Source organism: Corapipo altera, unplaced genomic scaffold (genome assembly GCF_003945725.1).
Source record: "Corapipo altera isolate COAL_440 unplaced genomic scaffold, ASM394572v1 69, whole genome shotgun sequence".
NCBI classification, from domain to species: domain Eukaryota; kingdom Metazoa; phylum Chordata; class Aves; order Passeriformes; family Pipridae; genus Corapipo; species Corapipo altera.
Window position 1 is genome coordinate 1,616,217 of NW_020884908.1, and position 18,647 is coordinate 1,634,863.

General features: G+C 42.7%; 1 protein-coding gene across 2 annotated transcripts in view; it reads left to right on the forward strand.

The window, feature by feature from the left end:
- ELF2 (E74 like ETS transcription factor 2) overlaps positions 1-16,383 on the forward strand; it is a 28,212-nt gene extending 11,829 nt beyond the window's left edge. The window contains exons 1-7 of one of the 2 annotated variants that reach the window (XM_027652679.1): positions 7-67; positions 6,753-6,866; positions 7,804-7,977; positions 9,034-9,120; positions 13,500-13,692; positions 14,060-14,413; positions 14,658-16,383. In XM_027652679.1, coding sequence (XP_027508480.1) covers positions 10-67; positions 6,753-6,866; positions 7,804-7,977; positions 9,034-9,120; positions 13,500-13,692; positions 14,060-14,413; positions 14,658-15,285 — 1,608 coding nt within the window. In that variant the 5' untranslated portion in view covers positions 7-9 and the 3' untranslated portion in view covers positions 15,286-16,383. Of the gene's footprint in view, positions 1-6; positions 68-6,752; positions 6,867-7,803; positions 7,978-9,033; positions 9,121-13,499; positions 13,693-14,059; positions 14,414-14,657 lie in introns of those variants that run through there. The other variant, XM_027652678.1, reaches the window with a different exon arrangement.
- Positions 16,384-18,647: the final 2,264 nt, after the last annotated feature.

Consider the following 18,647-nt stretch of genomic DNA (forward strand, 5'->3'; position numbering starts at 1 on the left):
AGCGTAAACATGGCGGCGTCCGTGCATGAGGGGCCCACCAACCAGCTCGACCTCCTGATCCGCGCCGGTGAGCGGCGCCGCGCCGCCGGGGGGGCGAGGACGGCTGCGGGGGTGGCGGGGCGGGCAGGAGCGGGGACGGGCGGCGGGGGGAGCCGCGGCGCAGGGCGGGCGGGAGGGCTGCAATGGAGGGCAATCAGGAAGTGATCACCTTGGTAGCGGCCGGCCCGGCGTGCGGCGGGCCCCGCGGCACCGCCACCGCCGGCACGGCCGCCGCCGCGCCGGGAGTTGCGGCGGGGCGCGCGCGGCGGAGTTTTGCGGGGCTTTTGGCGGCCGGGGCGAGAACCAGGAAGTGCGCGGGGTTGTTGTCCTCCCGCCCCCGCCGGCCCTCCCCTCGCTCGGAGCGCCGCCGCCGCCGCCACGCTGTCTGAGCGGGCAGGCCGAGGGCCGCGGCCCGGCCTCCCCGTGCGTGCCCCCCCCGCCTTTCGCCCCTAATTCCGGCGCCCCCCCCTTCCCCCCCCCCTCGTGCCCTTTTAAACTCTGAGCCGCCGGCGGGGCGGGAGGAGGCGCCGCCGGCGGGGCCGCGGCCCCCACGTGTTTGGGGCGGGGGGGCGGCGGTGCCCCCTCCCCCACGCGCGCCGCGCAGCGGAAGCGCCGCGCGCGCCCCCGGGGGAGGGACCGGCCGGGGGGGGGGGAGGGGGGGGGGCCGCCAATGGGCGCGCGGCGGGCGCGGCACCGGAGCGGAGCGCGGTGTAAACACGGAAGTGGCGCCGCCGCCGCCGCACGTGGCCGCACCTCCCTGCGGGCGCCCCCGGCGGGCGGGGGAGGGCGCGGCGGGAGCGCCGGCCCGGGACGGAACGGGAGCCGGAGCCGGGTCTCGTAAGCTGGTGCACGTGCCGCGCTCCTTCTGCTCGCTCCTCCACACCTTGGAGCCTCCGGGCCCAGCCGCTTTACCCGAGCTCTTACACTTCGTCGGGGTTATGTTCAGGATCGTGGTTTGGCCTCTCTTGGTTTTATTAAATCTGTCCGAGAACAGGACGCATTCCAGTGATCCCGGGATTTGTCTTACACTGTGGTAGAGCCACGGAGAAAGCACGAGCAAAGTTACAGCTGACTAAAGCCACAAATGCACTGTCCAGCGTTTAGTTCTCCACAGAAGTTGTACTAGCTCTCATTTTATTTTTGTCTTTACAACGTGTAGCTCAGTATTTAAACCTGCTCGTTGAAACCACACAGAGCAGTACGGTGCAGAGCATTAGAAGTAATGACCTGTGCAGTTACTGCCTGGACAGTAAAGCCTGACACTGGTTTTGCATTGACATGGCAGTGGGTTTGTTCAGGCCTGAATGTGTGCTGAAGGTAAATGCTCTGTCGTTCACGAGTGTATAAAGATACCCTTTCGAAAAGTGAGAGCCATCATGAAATGTTCACAGTACTTTGTTTTATTTAATGTGGAAAAACACACGGTGCTTTTTGTAGGAGGGTGACACCAACCCCAGACACACAAAAAAACCCCCCCAGTATAAAGCAGCAAAGAACTGTTCTGCTGCACAACAGAAGTGGAGCAGGTCATAAGCAGTTGGACACTCTCCTGTCTGTGCTGGAGCAGGAGCTTCATTTTGCCAGTGGAACACATCTCTGATTCCTTCAGGGCTCACACTGTGCATTTCAGTTAGTTGTTTTTTACTTTTGGTTGTCAATGAATGGAGAATGTTTAAGTGGTTGATTATTGTGTCAAGAGCTTCTTAAGTCACTGTAACTAGATTGCTTGTGACCTAACCTTTAGATAAATGACAAATGACCTTTGCATTGCCCTCTCTGATGTCCTTAATGTCCTTAGCCCAGACAACTTAATTCCTTTTTTTTTTTTTGTTATGTTTGCATTGCAGTGAGTGATACAGATACCTACACAGGTCTAGTATTCCCATCATCAGGATACCATGTGTGTTTACTTACGTTTGTATGTAGATGGTATCATGTGGATTTAAGTGAGGAATTCTTTATCCTAAGGGATTGTAATAATAATGAGGTGCTGCCTTTTCCCCTGGCTCCTCCTTCCAATGTTGACAAAACTTCAGTGTCGATAACTGCGGGCACTAAGTGGGACTAAAACTGTTGCTGCTTAGTGTTATCTTAATTGAGGGTTGTACAAGCAACTCCTAAATGACTTTACAAAGACGTGTTTTGGCTTTGTAGCTAATATTTGTGTCAATATCAGGCTGATAACTAATGGCTTACAGTGGAACAAGTGTTTTGGGATGATCTCTCTCGTTTTCTTTATTGATTGCCTTTAGGCAGTGGGTTATGCATCATCCTTAAATTGTGTGCAGCTGAGAGTCTTTGGAACCAACAGAGCCAGGCTTAGGGAAGTACTGAAAAATCCAAGGGATTGTTCTTCACTTTCTGAACAAATGTCTGCCATAAAACAAGCAGTAAACTGAAAATGCTTTCTTTTCCAGTCAAATGTTGCATGCAGAAAGATTTCTGGGTATTACCTACATGGGCAATTCAGCTGCTTTTAATTAAAATGCAGCTTAAGCACTGCTACAGCTTCCACTGCTGTTTGCTGTGGTCTTTTAAGTGCTGAGATAAAACAAGCATGTAAGCACCAGTAAACTTTAATGAGCTTTGTTAGTGTGTGTGTAGTCACTCTTGACTGAGTTCCATGCTTGGAATTGGGAATTCTTCATTAAAGTATTCCTCTGGTTGCCTGATATTATTAAAGGATAAGCTATTGCAGGTGCTGCAGTTAAGTGTTGGCCTTGTAAATGCAGACATTGATAACACTTCAGATAAGGGGGGGGGGAGGGCTGTATTCAGTGCCAAAAAATACCATTTTGAAAGTTCCCGTCCCGTTTTTTCCCTCTCATGTGTTGCTTTCATTAATTTTGTCAGTCTTATGTTGAAAGGGGGGACATTTCAACCAAATGGATATGTTGCCACTGTGTTCTTCTGTAAAGCTGAAGTACAGCCCTGTCAGACTTAATTACCAAGTTTGGTGTTTTGTAACAGCTGTTGAGAACCTTGAATAATGTACTGTACATACTATTTGTTTAGAAAGTGGAGCTAGAAGACATTAGGTCAACAGTGAAGATAGACATCAACTAGGGTAGTTAACTGTTTACATTTTTTGAGGTTGTTTTCAAAGAGGATTTTTTTTCCTACAAACAGACCAGAAAATTTTTAATGAAGTATTTTAAAATAACGAAGTATTTTAAAATAAAATACCAAGGACTCAGAATTCTTCATAAAAGCAGTAAGATGAGGTTTAGTTTTAAAAGAATGAAAGGTAAGTGTTGGTGTTAGCTCTGATGTGTTCTAGATCAGTAAATGGCAGTTCTCATGTCACTTAGTTATCAAGCTCTGAAAAATTTCCTTTCATCCATGTGAACTACTTTGGGCAAGTGACAGTTCCTCCTGAAATGATTATATGAGGTAACAGACCTACACCTCACTTTTTTTGCTCAAGCAATACTGTTTTAGCTTTGGGGTATTGTATATGTGCAGGGTGGTACCATAGTTGATAGCATAAATAAATACAAATAAAACTGGGCATATTTAAAGAAACGGGTGAAACACTTCAGTCTTTGATCAGAAACGTTTCTGCCCATTGTGATACTGCACTTGTGCACCAAAGTGGAAAGTTGTCTTTTATTTTTTTTGCTTGTTTGTACAATCCTTATCCCTTGATTTGCTTTTTTCCCATCTTTATTGTGGGAAGTGTTACCAGGTACTGTGATACAAGTGTAGCTTGGTTGATGACACTTGATCCAATAACCTGCAAGAACAGCCTCCTGCTTTTTTCTGGTCTCATCCCTTCTCTGAGAGAGCCTGTTCCCTCACTTCCATCTTTTGGGTTATCTAATTTAACTGTGTTTTTCATCCGTGTCATGCCTCATGACTGAGCACTCTGACATGCTGCTGTCTTCTCTTAGATATTTTCCAGCATGTCAGAAAGATGTTTTGCATAAAATTTGTGTTGAAATACAAATTTGTACTTTTTTCTTCCCACTGTGTTGGCACAGTAACGTTGCCTGTGCATAGATGAAAACTCCCGATGCTCACTGGGTAGACAGATGCTTCTGAGGCTAAAACCATGTACTGGTTAAAGGGGAATTAGCTACCTGAAAAGGCTTGAAACTTGGTAATAGCACTCGTTTTAGTAGGTGTTTTAATAGCTGCCTTTTTGGCAATGTAAGGTGCGTTTGTTGGCTGTCATGATAGACAGACAGCATGTGTGTTCCAGCCAAAGACACAAGTGTTACTATTTTTTGCTTGATATTTTTTAGGTGGCAATTCTAGTGGAGTCCTAAGTAACTCACGTTGGAAAAACATTTGTGAAGTGTGTATTTTCAAATGTCACAGGCTTTTGAGGAGTAGATAGTGCTGTTTTTATTGGAAACGGAAGGGTTGCTTAGGGGAGAGGTTGAGTGGCTCCTTGGCTCTGCTGTTAGGGTTTTGCAGCATTAGTCCCTAGTGGTGAGGGGGTTGTGTCTCCTAGCCCCTCAGCAGAATGCCCTAGTCCTGGAAGAGTATGAAGATGACTTTCTGCTATCCTTTTTGCCTTATTCCTGCCCCCAGCTGGGTACCTCATACTTGTGGTGAATCATCTAAACTGTTCCCTACAGGGAAAATTTTGTATGCTTTTAAGCATTTAGGAGTAGCTAATTGGGTACTCTCTTACAAGTGAAATTTGGCAACTGTTGTTTGAATTTCTTTACAGATTTCCTTTACATACTGAACCTACTGTCTGCACAGAAGCAGCTAAGTAGTTGTCCCAAAAATGGTAACCAGCAGAAATGAAAACTGCACAGCTCTTAGCTGCAGGGGAGGCAGAGGGGTTGGTGGAGAAGCTTTGCTGACATGCTTTAAATCTTACTGCATGCTTTAGAATAATAATATATTCAATACTGATTTGGGCTTTCTGATTTTAGTAGTGTTGTAGAACTGATACATTTATGATGACTCTCTGAGTGTTGTTCCTTTATTCTGATGATCAGTGGAAAGTTTTATCAGATAGATGAAGGGAAACGTACTGATTTCGGTACAACTGAAGCTTTTCTTTAGCGAGACAAATGTTTAGGCAGAGGGTTTCCTGCAGGGCCACTCTGTCACAGTGCAGGTGTTCAGCCTCTGACTTGGGATACTCCCAAACTGCTCCATGAGGAAGGAAACAGCTTGGCCAAGCATGGGAAGCACCCAGGACTTGGAGCTGGGGGAAGGGCTTAGGGTGCAAAACTCTTGCAGATCGCTGCTGGTTATCCAAGGGACAGAGTGTGCAATAGAGACCCTTTCCTGATTTTCCTGTGCTCCCAGCCTGGGGTGAAGCACTGGTGGAATGTCAGCTTTATCAGGCATCTACTGTTCCAAAAGATAAAGCCCTCTAAATAGCATCCCAGGCTATAACTAATGGGCTGTGGTGGGAATTCCATCAGCCAGCCAGCAGGTGGGCAGCAGGCTGGTTCAGCATGAAATTTCAGGCATCGAAAATTTTGCATTTGGGCACTTTCAGTTTCTGGTTTATGTGTTTAATTTGCTGGCTAGTAGGTTTTTTGAGTTTTTAAGCCCTGCATTTGAATAAACTGCAATGGGCTGGAAGGCTTTTACCCTCACGTGTGCCTGCAGGAATCTTTGTGTATCCAGCGTTTTCTTAAGTCAGAAGCAACTCTAGTGTTATTTTCCCAACAAACCTCGAGTTGTTTCTTTGATGTTTTCAGTTACAGGACAGGTGCCTCGAAGTTTTCATAGAGAATTACTCCCAAATCCTCTTGAGTTGTGTGACACTGGAGATAGGTGACCCTGCTCACGCTAAAGATAGATCTCCTGGGTTGCCGGCTGCCTCCCTGGAGTGGTTCAGCTTGGAGCAGATGGCCATAAATGGAAAGAGCAACTGGAGAGAGGCAGAGTACCTTAGCCAGAGTGTGGATGATGGGCAACAGGTGTTTCTGCAGTCACTGCTTTTAAAAATCTTTACAGGGGTGAGGAATGTGGAGTTGGCTGTGAGTAGAATTGTAGTTTTAGTTGATACCTTGGGGTCTTTATAGTGTTGCTGTTGTGTTCAAGTTGCTGTGAGCTGTACTGTATCAGACTTAAATGTGCTTTCTTGGAGTTACGTTATTTTTTATTGATTACTTAGTTTTCCTTTCAGAACATAAGAAAAGAGCTGGTTTTACCTTTTTCCCTTAAAAACCCCACACCCTTTATACTGTTTGTTGTGATTTGTGTTTTTTTAACAATCAAGCCTGCTAAACCCAACACACAGTTATATCAGAAATCAAAACAGGAAATACCTGTTTTGCAGACTAATATTGTATTTTTATATATATTTATCCAGTAGACTGAAAATTTGAAGAGAGGTGACCTTCGGAATTTAACGGGATAATAATTGGAGATAGTGCTACTTGTCTGTTCTGCTGCGTTAATTTATAACCATCCTGATCACAGTCTGGTTTGTTCTGGTTAATCTGAAGGCAGAATATAAATCTCAGAGTCTGCTTTTGTAAGCTCTTGAACACCTCATGGAAATGAGGAGCTTGGCTGTGAACCAGAAATCTAATCTAAGAAGTGACAGTGTTGGTTCTGCTTGTCGTGTGTCTTCCCTAAATGTTTCTGTCGACAGAAAGGTATAAAAGGTGTGAAGACACCTGACAATTCTGCAATTTTCATGTTAGAGATTGAGCAGTACAGCTGTACAGGGATACCTGTGGGCTTTCATAAGTAATCTGTTCTCATTAATTTTTTGTATCCTTCTGCAGTGGAAGCATCAGTCCATGGCAGTAACGTGCACTGCACGGATAAGACAATTGAAGCTGCAGAGGCCTTGCTTCATATGGAGTCTCCCACCTGCCTGAGGGATGCCAGGAGTCCTGGTATGTCAGCCACAGTTTCTCCTCTGGGATCTGTTTCTCCTTCTACTAACTAATAAAACAAACAAAGTGGGAAACTTGTTTCTGTGGGGAGCTGTATGCGGTTTAAAGCATTTGCTTGCTTATTTCAAAGCCACTGATTTGGTTTGAGTTTTTACATGATTTTTCCGCCCCCTAACGAGTATAGTTACAGAGTAAATCATTTATCTGTTGGGTAGAGATATTTGAGTGACTGCACATTTAAGATTAACTTCTCTGCCTAAACATCAGGAAACACTTTTTTCACTGTGCAGCTGACAGAGCCCTGGCACAGATTGCCCAAAGAGACCATGGAGTCTCCATCCTTGGAGATACAAAAATTACATGATTATAGGTGGCCCAGCTTGAGTAAGGAGTTGGACCAGGTGCCCTTCTAACCTCAACCATTCTGTGGGTCTGTGAATTTGACATTTTAAATTGCTAAAATAAAGACTTATTTTAAGTGAAAATATTTATGTTTATATTCATCTTTCTATTTTGGAAAGAATATCTGAATACAATGTGTTGCAAAGTTTTCTTGGTTTAAAAAACCGAAACTTGATGATTTCTTTAACTGATGTTTCTTCTGAGGTAAATTAATATATGTTGGATGAAATAATGGTCAAACTGAAATGCAAAAACTACAAAATACGAAATGGAGATCATAATAATGATCAAAGATTAAACTCTAATTTGTCTAATTCAAAGTTGAGTTTATTTCTAAAGGATATTGTTGTGGTACTTGTCTTCTGCCTAAATATACAAGTGTGCATGTTTTGGGAGGTTGGATTGATTTTCTAGGTGACAGGTTGTTGGAGCAGAAACATATTGTATATGCTTTGTTGAAATTAATTTTATGTAAGGTGCATTAAAATAACCAGATAAAAACTTCATCAGGTATTCCTTTTTTCTTCTTTTGTAGTGGAAGTTTTTGTCCCTCCTTGTGTGTCAACCCCAGAATTTATCCATGCAGCCATGAGACCTGATGTGATCACAGAGACTGTGGTGGAAGTATCAACAGAGGAATCTGAGTCAATGGATGTATCTCCTGTCCCAACTTCCCCTGATATCCATGAACCAATGAAAAAGAAAAAAGGTACACATGGCTCTGGGTAGGAGCAATGTCAGAATTTATTTCTGATGTGCACTGCTGTGGGTGGTGCAGTTGATACAGGTGGAGATAGATTAGATGATCTTTGCTCATATGAACAGACTGACTGGAGTCTGAAGTGTGAGTTCTTAGAAAATGGCACCAGAGCAGGAAAAAAGAAGGAGCAAGAGAATGGGCTTTGCCAAGCCATAAAGGCAAATGGTTTCTGTGTTTGTTGTTTTTTAACACAAAGTGGAGGAAGGATAGAGAAGGATGCAAAGAGGACTTACGTGGTGTGTAACCACTGGTGTCTGAAATACGGATATACCTGGAGAGTGGATAGAGTCAAGGTAATTGCAATGAAACAGCATGGTAAATACTAACCTAAAAACCCACAAATGAGTTTACAAAAACATGAGAAGATCTTCCTTGTGATATTTGTATCTTTCCTGTTTGACTGCGGTGTCTTTGAGGAAGAAGCAATTCAGAACAGTGTTTGATTTCTAAGCATTCCACTATCATATGGGAGGTTAGCACCTGGTGAGGTTGCTCTCTCTCTATCTATCTGGCAGTTTTCTTACAGGCATCAATAAGATTTACATAACTTTAGGGATATTGCTTTAATAGAGCTTCCAGACATGCTAAGATGGAATATTTGTAATATAGAGGGGAAAAAATGCAATGCAGTGGTAAAGTGATATAAATCCAAGATCTTTGAATTTCAGATTTAGTAAAACCACACGCACATAACTGTAACTCTGCTCTAAATTAATTCAGAGTAAAACAGGCACTGGGCTAAAGAATGCAAATACATTGAGTTTTACTCGATACTTTTGGTCCTTACCTCACCTGCCATTAACTTGTCTGAAATTGAGTTAAATCTGCAACCAAATGATTAATTAAACTGGTTGTGCAGTAGTAATCAGACAATTTAGGTTTATCCGTATCTGTAGCAAGGAAACAGCAAGGGGAAAATACATGAACTGCTTCTTTCAGCAAAGACAAACTGTAAGATACTTCCCATATGATTAACACTTGTTTTTCCCCATGTTTTATGTGCAGCTGGCCGTAAACCCAAGACCCAGCAGTCGGCTCTGGCTGATGGGTCTCCAGATCTGGGTATAAAGAAGAAACCTAGGGAAGGCAAAGGTATATTTCTTTCATTTATCGAGTCTTTAAAAATATGCAGTGCATGGTATCTGTCACAGGAAATACACACATCTTCAAAGGTTTGGTGGACGAGTTTGTACTGACTTCATTAGAGTTGGATTCGATGTCTTCAAATTTGTTTGTGCAAGATCTGGCACAAGGATGTGTGCTTTGGAAGTGCCCTGTAGTACACTCCACAGTTAATAGGATTTCTCATATTTTATTTGCTTTGCTTTGTGTTTATTGACTTGTGATGTCTTTCGTGGTGTGTGTCAACTCAGTGCTACACACATAATTTATTAAGCTACTGCTGAAAGACTTGTTCTCAAGTAGTGGCAGCACGTGGGCATTTAGAATGGTGATGGCTGGAAATAATGTTTTCTTAGTTGATTCACGAACTCCAGTGGGAATATATTCCTTTGACTAATAGGTTCAGTTTGGTTTAAGGGGAAAACCAAATGATGATCTGTTTCTGTAGTGGTTGAGTGAGGCATTTTGTGCTTGAGAGTCCTACTTTCCTAAGGTTTCTCCTTATAAACAGTGGTTCCTTTCTTGGACTCCAGGGCCCTGCTATTCACTCAGCAGGGAAACAGACTGGGACATTTGCTCACAGGTTACCTTTGAGGTGGTGTGTGGTGTATCAGCTCTTCCCCTGTTTGTAGGTGAAAAATCTGGATCTTTTCCCCACTTACTGCACTGAAGGTTGTTTGGAGATGTTGCTATGGCAGGGAGTAACCAAGTTTAGTGACTTGTAGTGGCAGCGCCCTAGAAAGACTGTGTAGTGGTCAGCTCCACTATTATTTTGAGATTTGCTTGAAAGCAAGATCTCTACTGTTTACATAATTCCTTGTCTGGCTACAGCTCCTGAGTTTTGTCAGTAGGGCAAGGAAGAATGGGACTGACGTCCTGCAGACGTTGGCTCATGGAAAGCAGTGCAAACAGTCATTAAACTTCCCTACAGTGCCCAGTGTTGCTGTCTTTGGATTTGGTGTAGGAGTGGACTTCAGTGAAGATCACAGATTTTGTATCTGCTATGTTTAAAAGTGCATCTTATTTAATTGTCTCTGTCCTTTTTTTCTTTTTTAGTATTCTTAAATCCTTCTTAGCTTGCTTTCTAATTCAGATTTTGCTATTACAGCTTTCCATTACCTGAATAGTACATGTAAATTGTCCCAGGTCCTAGTTTGCTGCACAAATAACTTTGAAAAAGGAGACCTGTATTTTGTCTCTTCTAGTTTTTGTACTGGTGATTTAATTCTGTAGCTGTTTTTTTTACTGAGTGGGAGATGGTACTGCTTTGTGGGTTTGGGTGGAATTTTTTGCCTTTTTTTTTCCTATCATATTTCCATGGACCCTCATAATGATCTACTTATGTCTCTTGCTCTCGTGAAGTATCTTATTCCATGTTTTACACTACAAACTGGAATAAAATATTTTTTTTCTTAATATAGTCTAGCTAGATGTGCTGCAAAACATTTTGTTACTGGATTTAATTTTTGTTACTTATTTAAAAAAATTACTTGCAGATATAGGCTATTTAATATCCAGCATGTTTTTGGAAAACCAGAAATTATTTTAGAGCTCAGTACTGTCAGAGTGAAGTCTTGGAGGAAGAGAGCTGGTTGTGCACATTTGGAAAGGGTTGGCATATAGGTAATCCTTCTTTTGTGCATTCCTGGTGCTTTCTGGTGCAAACTGCAAAGTGAAGCAGCTGTAAATCTGATTCACTTGTGCCTTACAGTTTATTACATGGGAGGAACTGGAGACATCGTAGTATTTTTACTTAAAGTGAGATAGTGGTTGTTTTTTTTGTTTTGTTCTCACATAGTGGATTGCCAGTTTTTGGCATGGTTTCTCTTTCCATACTTTGTTTTTCATTTGCATAAATACTCTCTTTAAACTGAAGGCAGTTAGAGGGAGCAAAACTGTGTTTGAGCCTCTCCTCATAGATGCAGCAGATCACTGACACACACAGGACCTTGTATAATTCACAAACTCCCTGGCCATCGGTCCCTCTATTTTGAAATGACACCTAACATTCTTAAGCAGCTGGCAGCTGTAATAATCATCTAACCACAACAATTTCTTTAAAATTTAAAATACTCTGGACTGAAGTTAAGACAGGTAACAGTAATGTCTAGCTCAGTGGCTGCTTACTGGTTAACCTGAGACCTTTCTGATGCTGATGGGAGCTGTATGGTAGTAAATAAAGCTTCTCTCTTCCTAGCAAGGTGCAGGCAGCACATGTTCCTAAGTCCAGCCTGGTACACAGATGCTTAAAAGCAGCTTGAATTTAAACCTGTTCAGAAAATAGATTTTACAGGGATGTCTCTCTCTTCCTCAGGAGTCTGTAAGCTTGGATTCATAGTATTAGGAGTGTCTGGTTCTGAGGAGAAAGGGTTTAAGAGTGGTTCAAAATTGTATTAAACATTTGTAAAATGAGCTTTCTGTGTTAAATGCATAGCAGCTTTAGCTGACACAGCAGCCCATCTGAAGTATCACTGGGTCTTGCTGGCAATAGTAGATGTCTTCTGAGTGATATAGGTATTACACAGTCTTCCTGTGGAAAAAAAAGCTTTTATTTAGGTCAATACAGAGCATGAGAGGAAAAGAGAAACCTGCTCAGTCAGCAGCACTGTTCCTGCAGAAACAATTGGGCACTCTCAGGAATGATTTCTCTTGAATTTCCTTTTTACTTCCTAATACTAAAGCCCACCTATGTTTTTGCAAAGAGTTTGCTGCAAACCTGCAGCATCTGGCGGTGGACCCAGAAATTCTCTTTCTGAGGAGCTAAAGAATAAACCCCCAAGGGATTATTTCCCTAAAATGTAGGATGATTTAAACATTCCTGAGTTCTCTTCTTGACTCTTTCCTCAAATGGGTCCAATTCAAATGTCTCTGAAATCTAGTGCAAATAGGATTTTGGTAGCTCTTGAGTAAGTACTTGCTGTTGTTTGGAGCATGTGGTAAGGTACTGTTTTTTCTGTCTATGAGGTGGTCTTCCAGAAGATGGAAACTAGTTTTTTTTACCCTTTGGGGTTTATAGCTAAGTTCTCAAATTCTGCAGCAGTGGTCTTGAAGCTGCCTTAATGTCTTCAGCATGGCATAACAAGTTCTATGCTAGGCCACTAAATTTCAGGAATTAAGGACCTTTTTTCATACACACACATACACACACACACAAATTGGTGTGTCACTCCCATGTCACTCCCTGGAAGTGAAGAATTGGGATTAATGTTCTGAGGTTATTATTCTTGTAGATCTGTCATAGTTCTCCCTTCTCAGAAACATGAGGAGTCGTCTTCAGCTGTAGAAACTGTGGTGTGATCTGCTTTTTTCTTTGCCTCTCCTACCCTTTTCCTAGATGCACATGGTCTAGTCAGAGTGCACACAATCCCCATGTTATGTTCTGTGCCATCCTGTCATAAACCCTCTTGTGGGGCTTCTCCAGTGGAAATGGTACAATCTCTTGAATACCTGAGAAGTGCATTAAATTCTGCTTTAGGGTGACTTCATTCTTTTAGGAAGAAATTCTTTACAGAGAGGGTTATCAGGCATTGGAACAGCCTACCCAGAGAGGTGGTGGATTCACCATCCCTGGAGGTTTTTAAAAAGAGACTGGACGTGGCCCTTAGTGCCATGATATAGTAATTGGAGTTGGATCAGAGGTTGGACTTGATGATCTTGGAGATCTTTTCCAACCCAATCTATTCTATGATTCTATGATTCATTTTATATTCCCCTAATTATAGAAAGGTACATGGGATTTCTGCCATGTGAGTACTTGCTGTCAAGAAGTTGGGCTGTCTTTGCACCTGGAAGGATGTTGGTCACTATGCAACATGTATTTGGGAAGAGTCAGGACATGGGGCTGTCACCAGGCATTGTGGGAGCCCCAGATCCTGGACAAACTTCACTGCAGTTGAGATGTTTTGGTATTACAGGTTGTATGTCTTTTGTAAATTACTTATTTATGTCCTCCTGTCCTTCAGTGTCATAAAATACACTGGCATTTTCATGCCCTGTTCAATCAAATATGAGAAGAAAATTCTGAGCTCTCGTCCTGCTGAACAGATGTAGGTTGTAGAGACTTGGAACATCCTCCCACACTTCTTTTCAAGAACTCAGAATGAGTATAGGATTGAACAGGCTCCTGTGCTATATAGCAAATCACTTGGATTAGCTCCTTTCAGAATGTAAATATTTACGAAAGCTTTACTAAACCTAACAGAATGAACAAATATGTGCAGGTGCCATGACATGCCATCCTCTGCACAACATTGCTTGTAATGCAGGTCACTCAGAGTTACCTAAATGTGGAGAACTTTCTGTTGTCTTTGAAAGTGGTTTTCTAATATTTAAATGATTTCTGATTATAGGAAATACAACGTACTTATGGGAGTTCCTTCTGGACCTTCTCCAGGACAAAAACACTTGTCCTCGATACATTAAATGGACTCAGCGAGAGAAGGGAATCTTTAAACTTGTGGACTCAAAAGCTGTCTCCAAACTCTGGGGAAAACACAAAAACAAACCTGACATGAACTATGAGACCATGGGAAGAGCCCTGAGGTAAAAATTCTTACAGTCCTAAGTTACCTGCTATAATTTTAAATCTGATTCTTAATTTTGCCTCCAGAAATAAAACAGTGCTGAAATTTAAAAGCTTTGCCCTCTTGCTGACTTAGCCTTCCCTCTTGCAGTCCCTGTTGCTTTTTATGTTACCAGCAAATTTGCAATTTAATTCCTGAAGTATGTATTTAAAAGGTCAGATTTTTTTTCAGGTAGGTCCTTCAGATCCCTTGCCAGGGTGTTCTGCCAGCTTCTTTCCACACCTCTTCACGCTGTAGATTTTACTGTGGTTACTTCAGGTTTTCTTGTTAATACAGAATGAGGTTTTCTACTTGTTGCTTACTACTTGACTGTATTTCTCTTGCAGATACTACTATCAAAGAGGAATCCTGGCAAAGGTTGAGGGGCAGAGGCTTGTGTATCAGTTTAAGGAGATGCCAAAAAACATAGTTGTCATAGATGATGACAAAAGTGAATCCTGCAATGAAGATTTGTCGATGCCTACAGATGAAAAGTCATTGGAAAGAGTGTCTTTATCTGCAGAAAACCTTTTAAAAGCAGCAAGCTCTGCACGTGGAGGAAAGAATTCCTCTCAGTTAAGCTGTACCAGAGCAGAAAAAGGAGTCACCAGAGTTGTGAATATCGCCTCGCCAGCGCATGACACATCCTCATCTCGGCCCTCAACTACCACCACTACTGTCCCAGCAACAACAGCTCCCAGGTTTGTATTAATGTGCCTTGGGTTTGTCTTCTTTTCATGACAAGCAGCCTTTTTGTTAGGAAGCTGTCTTTCAGGGGTTTTTGTCTATGTTTTAAATGTTGGAAATAGTTTCTGATTTGCAAGTAGCAGTGTAATTTAGAGTCACAGAATGGTTAGGGTTGGAAGGGACCTTAGAGATCATGTAGTATCTGTAATGGTACCCTGTGTTTTGGCATAAACACACACACCTTCCTTTATTTTGTAGGACTGTTCGTGTGGCAATGCAAGTGCCTGTTGTCATGACCTCTCTGGGACAGAAGATCTCCACCGTGGCAGTGCAGTCGGTAAACGCAGGGTCACCGTTAATAACCAACACGAGCCCAACAACAGCAACAACCCCAAAGGTAGTAATCCAGACAATCCCTACTGTGATGCCAACCTCTGCTGAAAATGGAGACAAAATCACAATGCAGCCTGCCAAAATCATTACCATCCCTGCCACGCAACTCACGCAGTGTCAGTTACAAACAAAAACGGGCCTGTCCGGCTCGGGAAGTATTAACATTGTGGGAGCCCCTTTGGCTGTTAGAGCACTAACCCCGGTGTCTATAGCTCATGGGACACCAGTAATGAGACTATCGGTGCCTGCTCAGCAGGCCTCTGGCCAGACTCCTCCCAGGGTGATTAGTGCAGTTTTAAAAAGCCCAGAAGTTAAATCAGACACAGCGGCTTCAAAACAGGAGTGTGAAGTGAAAACACTGCAGCTGGTAAAAGAAGAGAAGCCAGCAGATGGAAGCAAGACTGTGACCCACGTAGTAGTAGTTAGCACGCCCTCAGCTATTGCCCTTCCTGTGACAATGAAAACAGAAGGAATCATAACGTGTGAAAAATGAAGAATAGGCTGCTTTCAGCATGGACCTTGCCTGTAACGGTTTTGAGTATACTGACATAATTGGGGGAGGGATGTGGATGCCACCACCGAGTCAAAAAGGAGAGTTTTGGAATGTTAATAAACATGAATTTGTTGAAGACTTCCTGGAAAAAAAAAACAAAATTATTTTCCCGTGTTTCAGTGGGAATTGAACCACATTTGATATGCTGACAAAAACTGCCTCTTCCAGTTGGGAAACAGCTGAACCTATGGAGAAGGAGAGAGAGAGGGACTGAAAAGGGACCAAACTATTCACTACGCTACCGGTTACCAAGTTACACTAAGACCTGGAACACTAAAAGAGAGCTGTGTGAGAGGTTTGCCTTGGTTTTTAGTTTTCAGGGGGAGAGGAAAGTCTCATTGTTACACAAATGGCAAATTTGATGCAGTTTATGTGCATACCAGCGATTACTACTGTGCCCACAGTACTCAACTGGTGCTATGTGAAAAACTCTGCTATACTAGGCATTGTAGAAAGTGAAATAAAGGAGGTTTAAGAGCTTCTAAAAGAAGACAGAGACCTGGAGGGATTTTTGTATCATACAGCTTAAGCAGATTCAAAATGAAAGCCTTAGACTGATTTTCAGTTATCTTTCTTGAAATAAGCTAATGGCTTGTTTGTGTAAAGCTTTTTTATTAAAACAGATTTTTTAAAAACCTTGTACCTAGCACAGTATTGTTATAGAATGACATGTAACATATTTTGTATGGTAGTTTAAAGTCTGTCTAAATTTCTTAATCGTGGACAAAGTAGCAGCAGGCTTCCTGCCTTCTGCTGTAACATGCCTGTGTCTCTCACTTAGCCTTGGCATCTGTGCATACATTTCAGTTTCAGCTCTACTCTGTCACTTGAAAGGTCACACCCAGCATGAGCTTTTGTCAGGTAGTTCCAAACCTGTAAATTTTTTTTTTTTAGTTGAAGTTAAGAGGGAAGTACCAGTGTTCGGAACGAACTATAATAGTTTGTATATTCAACATTTGAAGTATATTCTATTTTGTTGTACTCTTGTTTCAAAGTGTATTCAAGTAGGTTTTACTGAAATACAGAAACAAAATTTAATGGTGTTTGGTCTGCTTTTTATTTTTTACTTTTTCCTTTCAACCTATTAACCACCTTTTCTGCTTATTTGAAATTTTCCAGGCATTCAGCCTAAGATAGATGATACAGCATGAAATTTTGGAACTCCTCACTACTCTGAACGGTTGACCAGCTCTCTCACCCAGTACACCCAAATATTTTTTGTTAAAGTATCTGTGAAGCTTGTGGTAGCTGGTGAGGTAACTTCTGACAGAGGTCTAGTGCTCTTACACTTTTTCAGGTTGTTGAGCACACCCATGAGCTCTGGGAGCTACCTAACTGCTCCTTCAGCTACACCTCAGTTTCCTAAGGCTGCACTGCAGAGGAAAGGTAGAAATGAGCAGCGTTCTAATCTCTGATGATCTCACAGAGGCAGACTGAAAGTACTGGGACACAGAAACAAGAAAGAGAAATACTGAGTTAACACTGCTGGTTCTTTTGATGTTGTCGCCATTGACATTTCCAACTTGGCTTCAGCGCAAATACATGACTTTTTTTTTTTTTCTGGATGGAGTAAGTATCTGAACAGGTTTTCCATTTGTAATTGCACTGAAATTAGAGGTATCATGATACAAGGCTATGGGGTAAAGCTCATGTGAGAACACACAGTACACAGATATTTGCTCCATGTTTGCAGTCCATGCACATGACTTAAAATACATGCTGGGGAGCTTACCTTGTTTTCATGGGGACCACACTGGCACGTTGGCTTGTGGGGACCCAGGTCCCAGTGGACTCCCAATTCCTAGTGAGATGCCCTGGAAAGTCTTCAGAGCAGGAACTCAGGTAATCTTGAGATTATCTAAGTCTAGATGACCATCTTAGTACTTCATGTCTGGAAGAGCAATTTCAACAGATGCCTGGAACTGAGGTCTTGATAAAGGAAACCAGAATTAATACTTACATATGAAAACCAAGCTACCTCTCAATTCCTAGCAGTAAGCCCCGTTCTTCCCTTTGACTGGTAAGAAATGTGGGACTAGCTCCATACAGCCAGGCCAGCAGGTGGGGAATTTTGAAAGTCTTTAGGAAAATGTATTCTTTTTCATAATTCTAAGCGAGGAAGTAGAGTTTAAGAACAAAGCAGTCAAAAAGCTGAAGCAGGTAAAGCGTGGTGTAGAAGGCAGCAATCCCTCCCACCAGCTGCAACCCAAAGAAGCAAAGGTTCTTATGCAGGAGTTGTGTTTCTGGCCTGGGGTAGGGGACAAAGACCCCTTTACAGGAGGAAGTGTAGGAGAAAGAAGAGGAATTATGTTGCTAAGAAAGGGGTAGGACAGAAAGGGGAAGGTGGGCAATGGCTCGATTAATTTGGTAGTCTGGGATGCACTGTTATGGGTAAAGAGAAATGGAGCACTGTGAAAAGTGGCAGGTAGAACAAACCTGCCTCAAAAGACGAGGAGAGAAAAGTAAGAGTGTTTTTAAACCTACATTTGTAAGTCTTATCTGTAAGAAATCTTTTTCTAAATGGTTGTCACTTGATCCTACATGAAAGATGCTGCATCTCGGAGTGTGAAATGTCTGCCTCCAGTATTTGTAATTAAAACCTTTCTGACGCCTAATTTAGATACACTGGAAGTCAAATGGGGACAAGCTGTTTTCCTGGAAATAGATAAGGACTTGAGCTGATGACCTCTTAAGTTAGAGCCAAGACTTCATTATGTCATGGCAAAAACGAAAGGAATGGAGGTGCACATGTACTACTCGTGGGATAGTCAGCTCGGAGCCTGTGCTCTGAGACACTGTTACTGCCAGTGCTGCATCTTGCCACAGAACTGGTGATGGTCTTTTGGCTCTCTCCACTGGCCACCCAGTGAGCAGCACACAATGCTGGCTGACAGAGGACATTTAACAGAGGCTCGAGAAGTGAGAACCTCAATCTGTATGAGGATGTGCCGTAACTGAAATGGGAAGGGAACTTAACCCGACTCGAAACAGTGAGGATTTTGTTAACTTTTCCATGTATGCCTTTGTACTCCTCACTTTTTTAAATTTAGCTGCTACCTAGGAGTACAACAGCCTTCTTGTCACAGCCAGGTAGTGATTTCAGTGTATCTGCTTAAGCACAGCTCTTCAGCATTGCTTTGTGTGCATGCGGTGCCTCTGAGTTCTTCTGAGATCCGGTTTCCTTCAGAGCTGGTGTGTAATCTCAGTAGCAAAGCCGTGCCTTTTACAAGAGGCAGCCTCTCCTCGGGGATTTCTTCATCCAAATGTCAGAGGGTTGAGTCCCATTTGTAACTGAAAGTCTC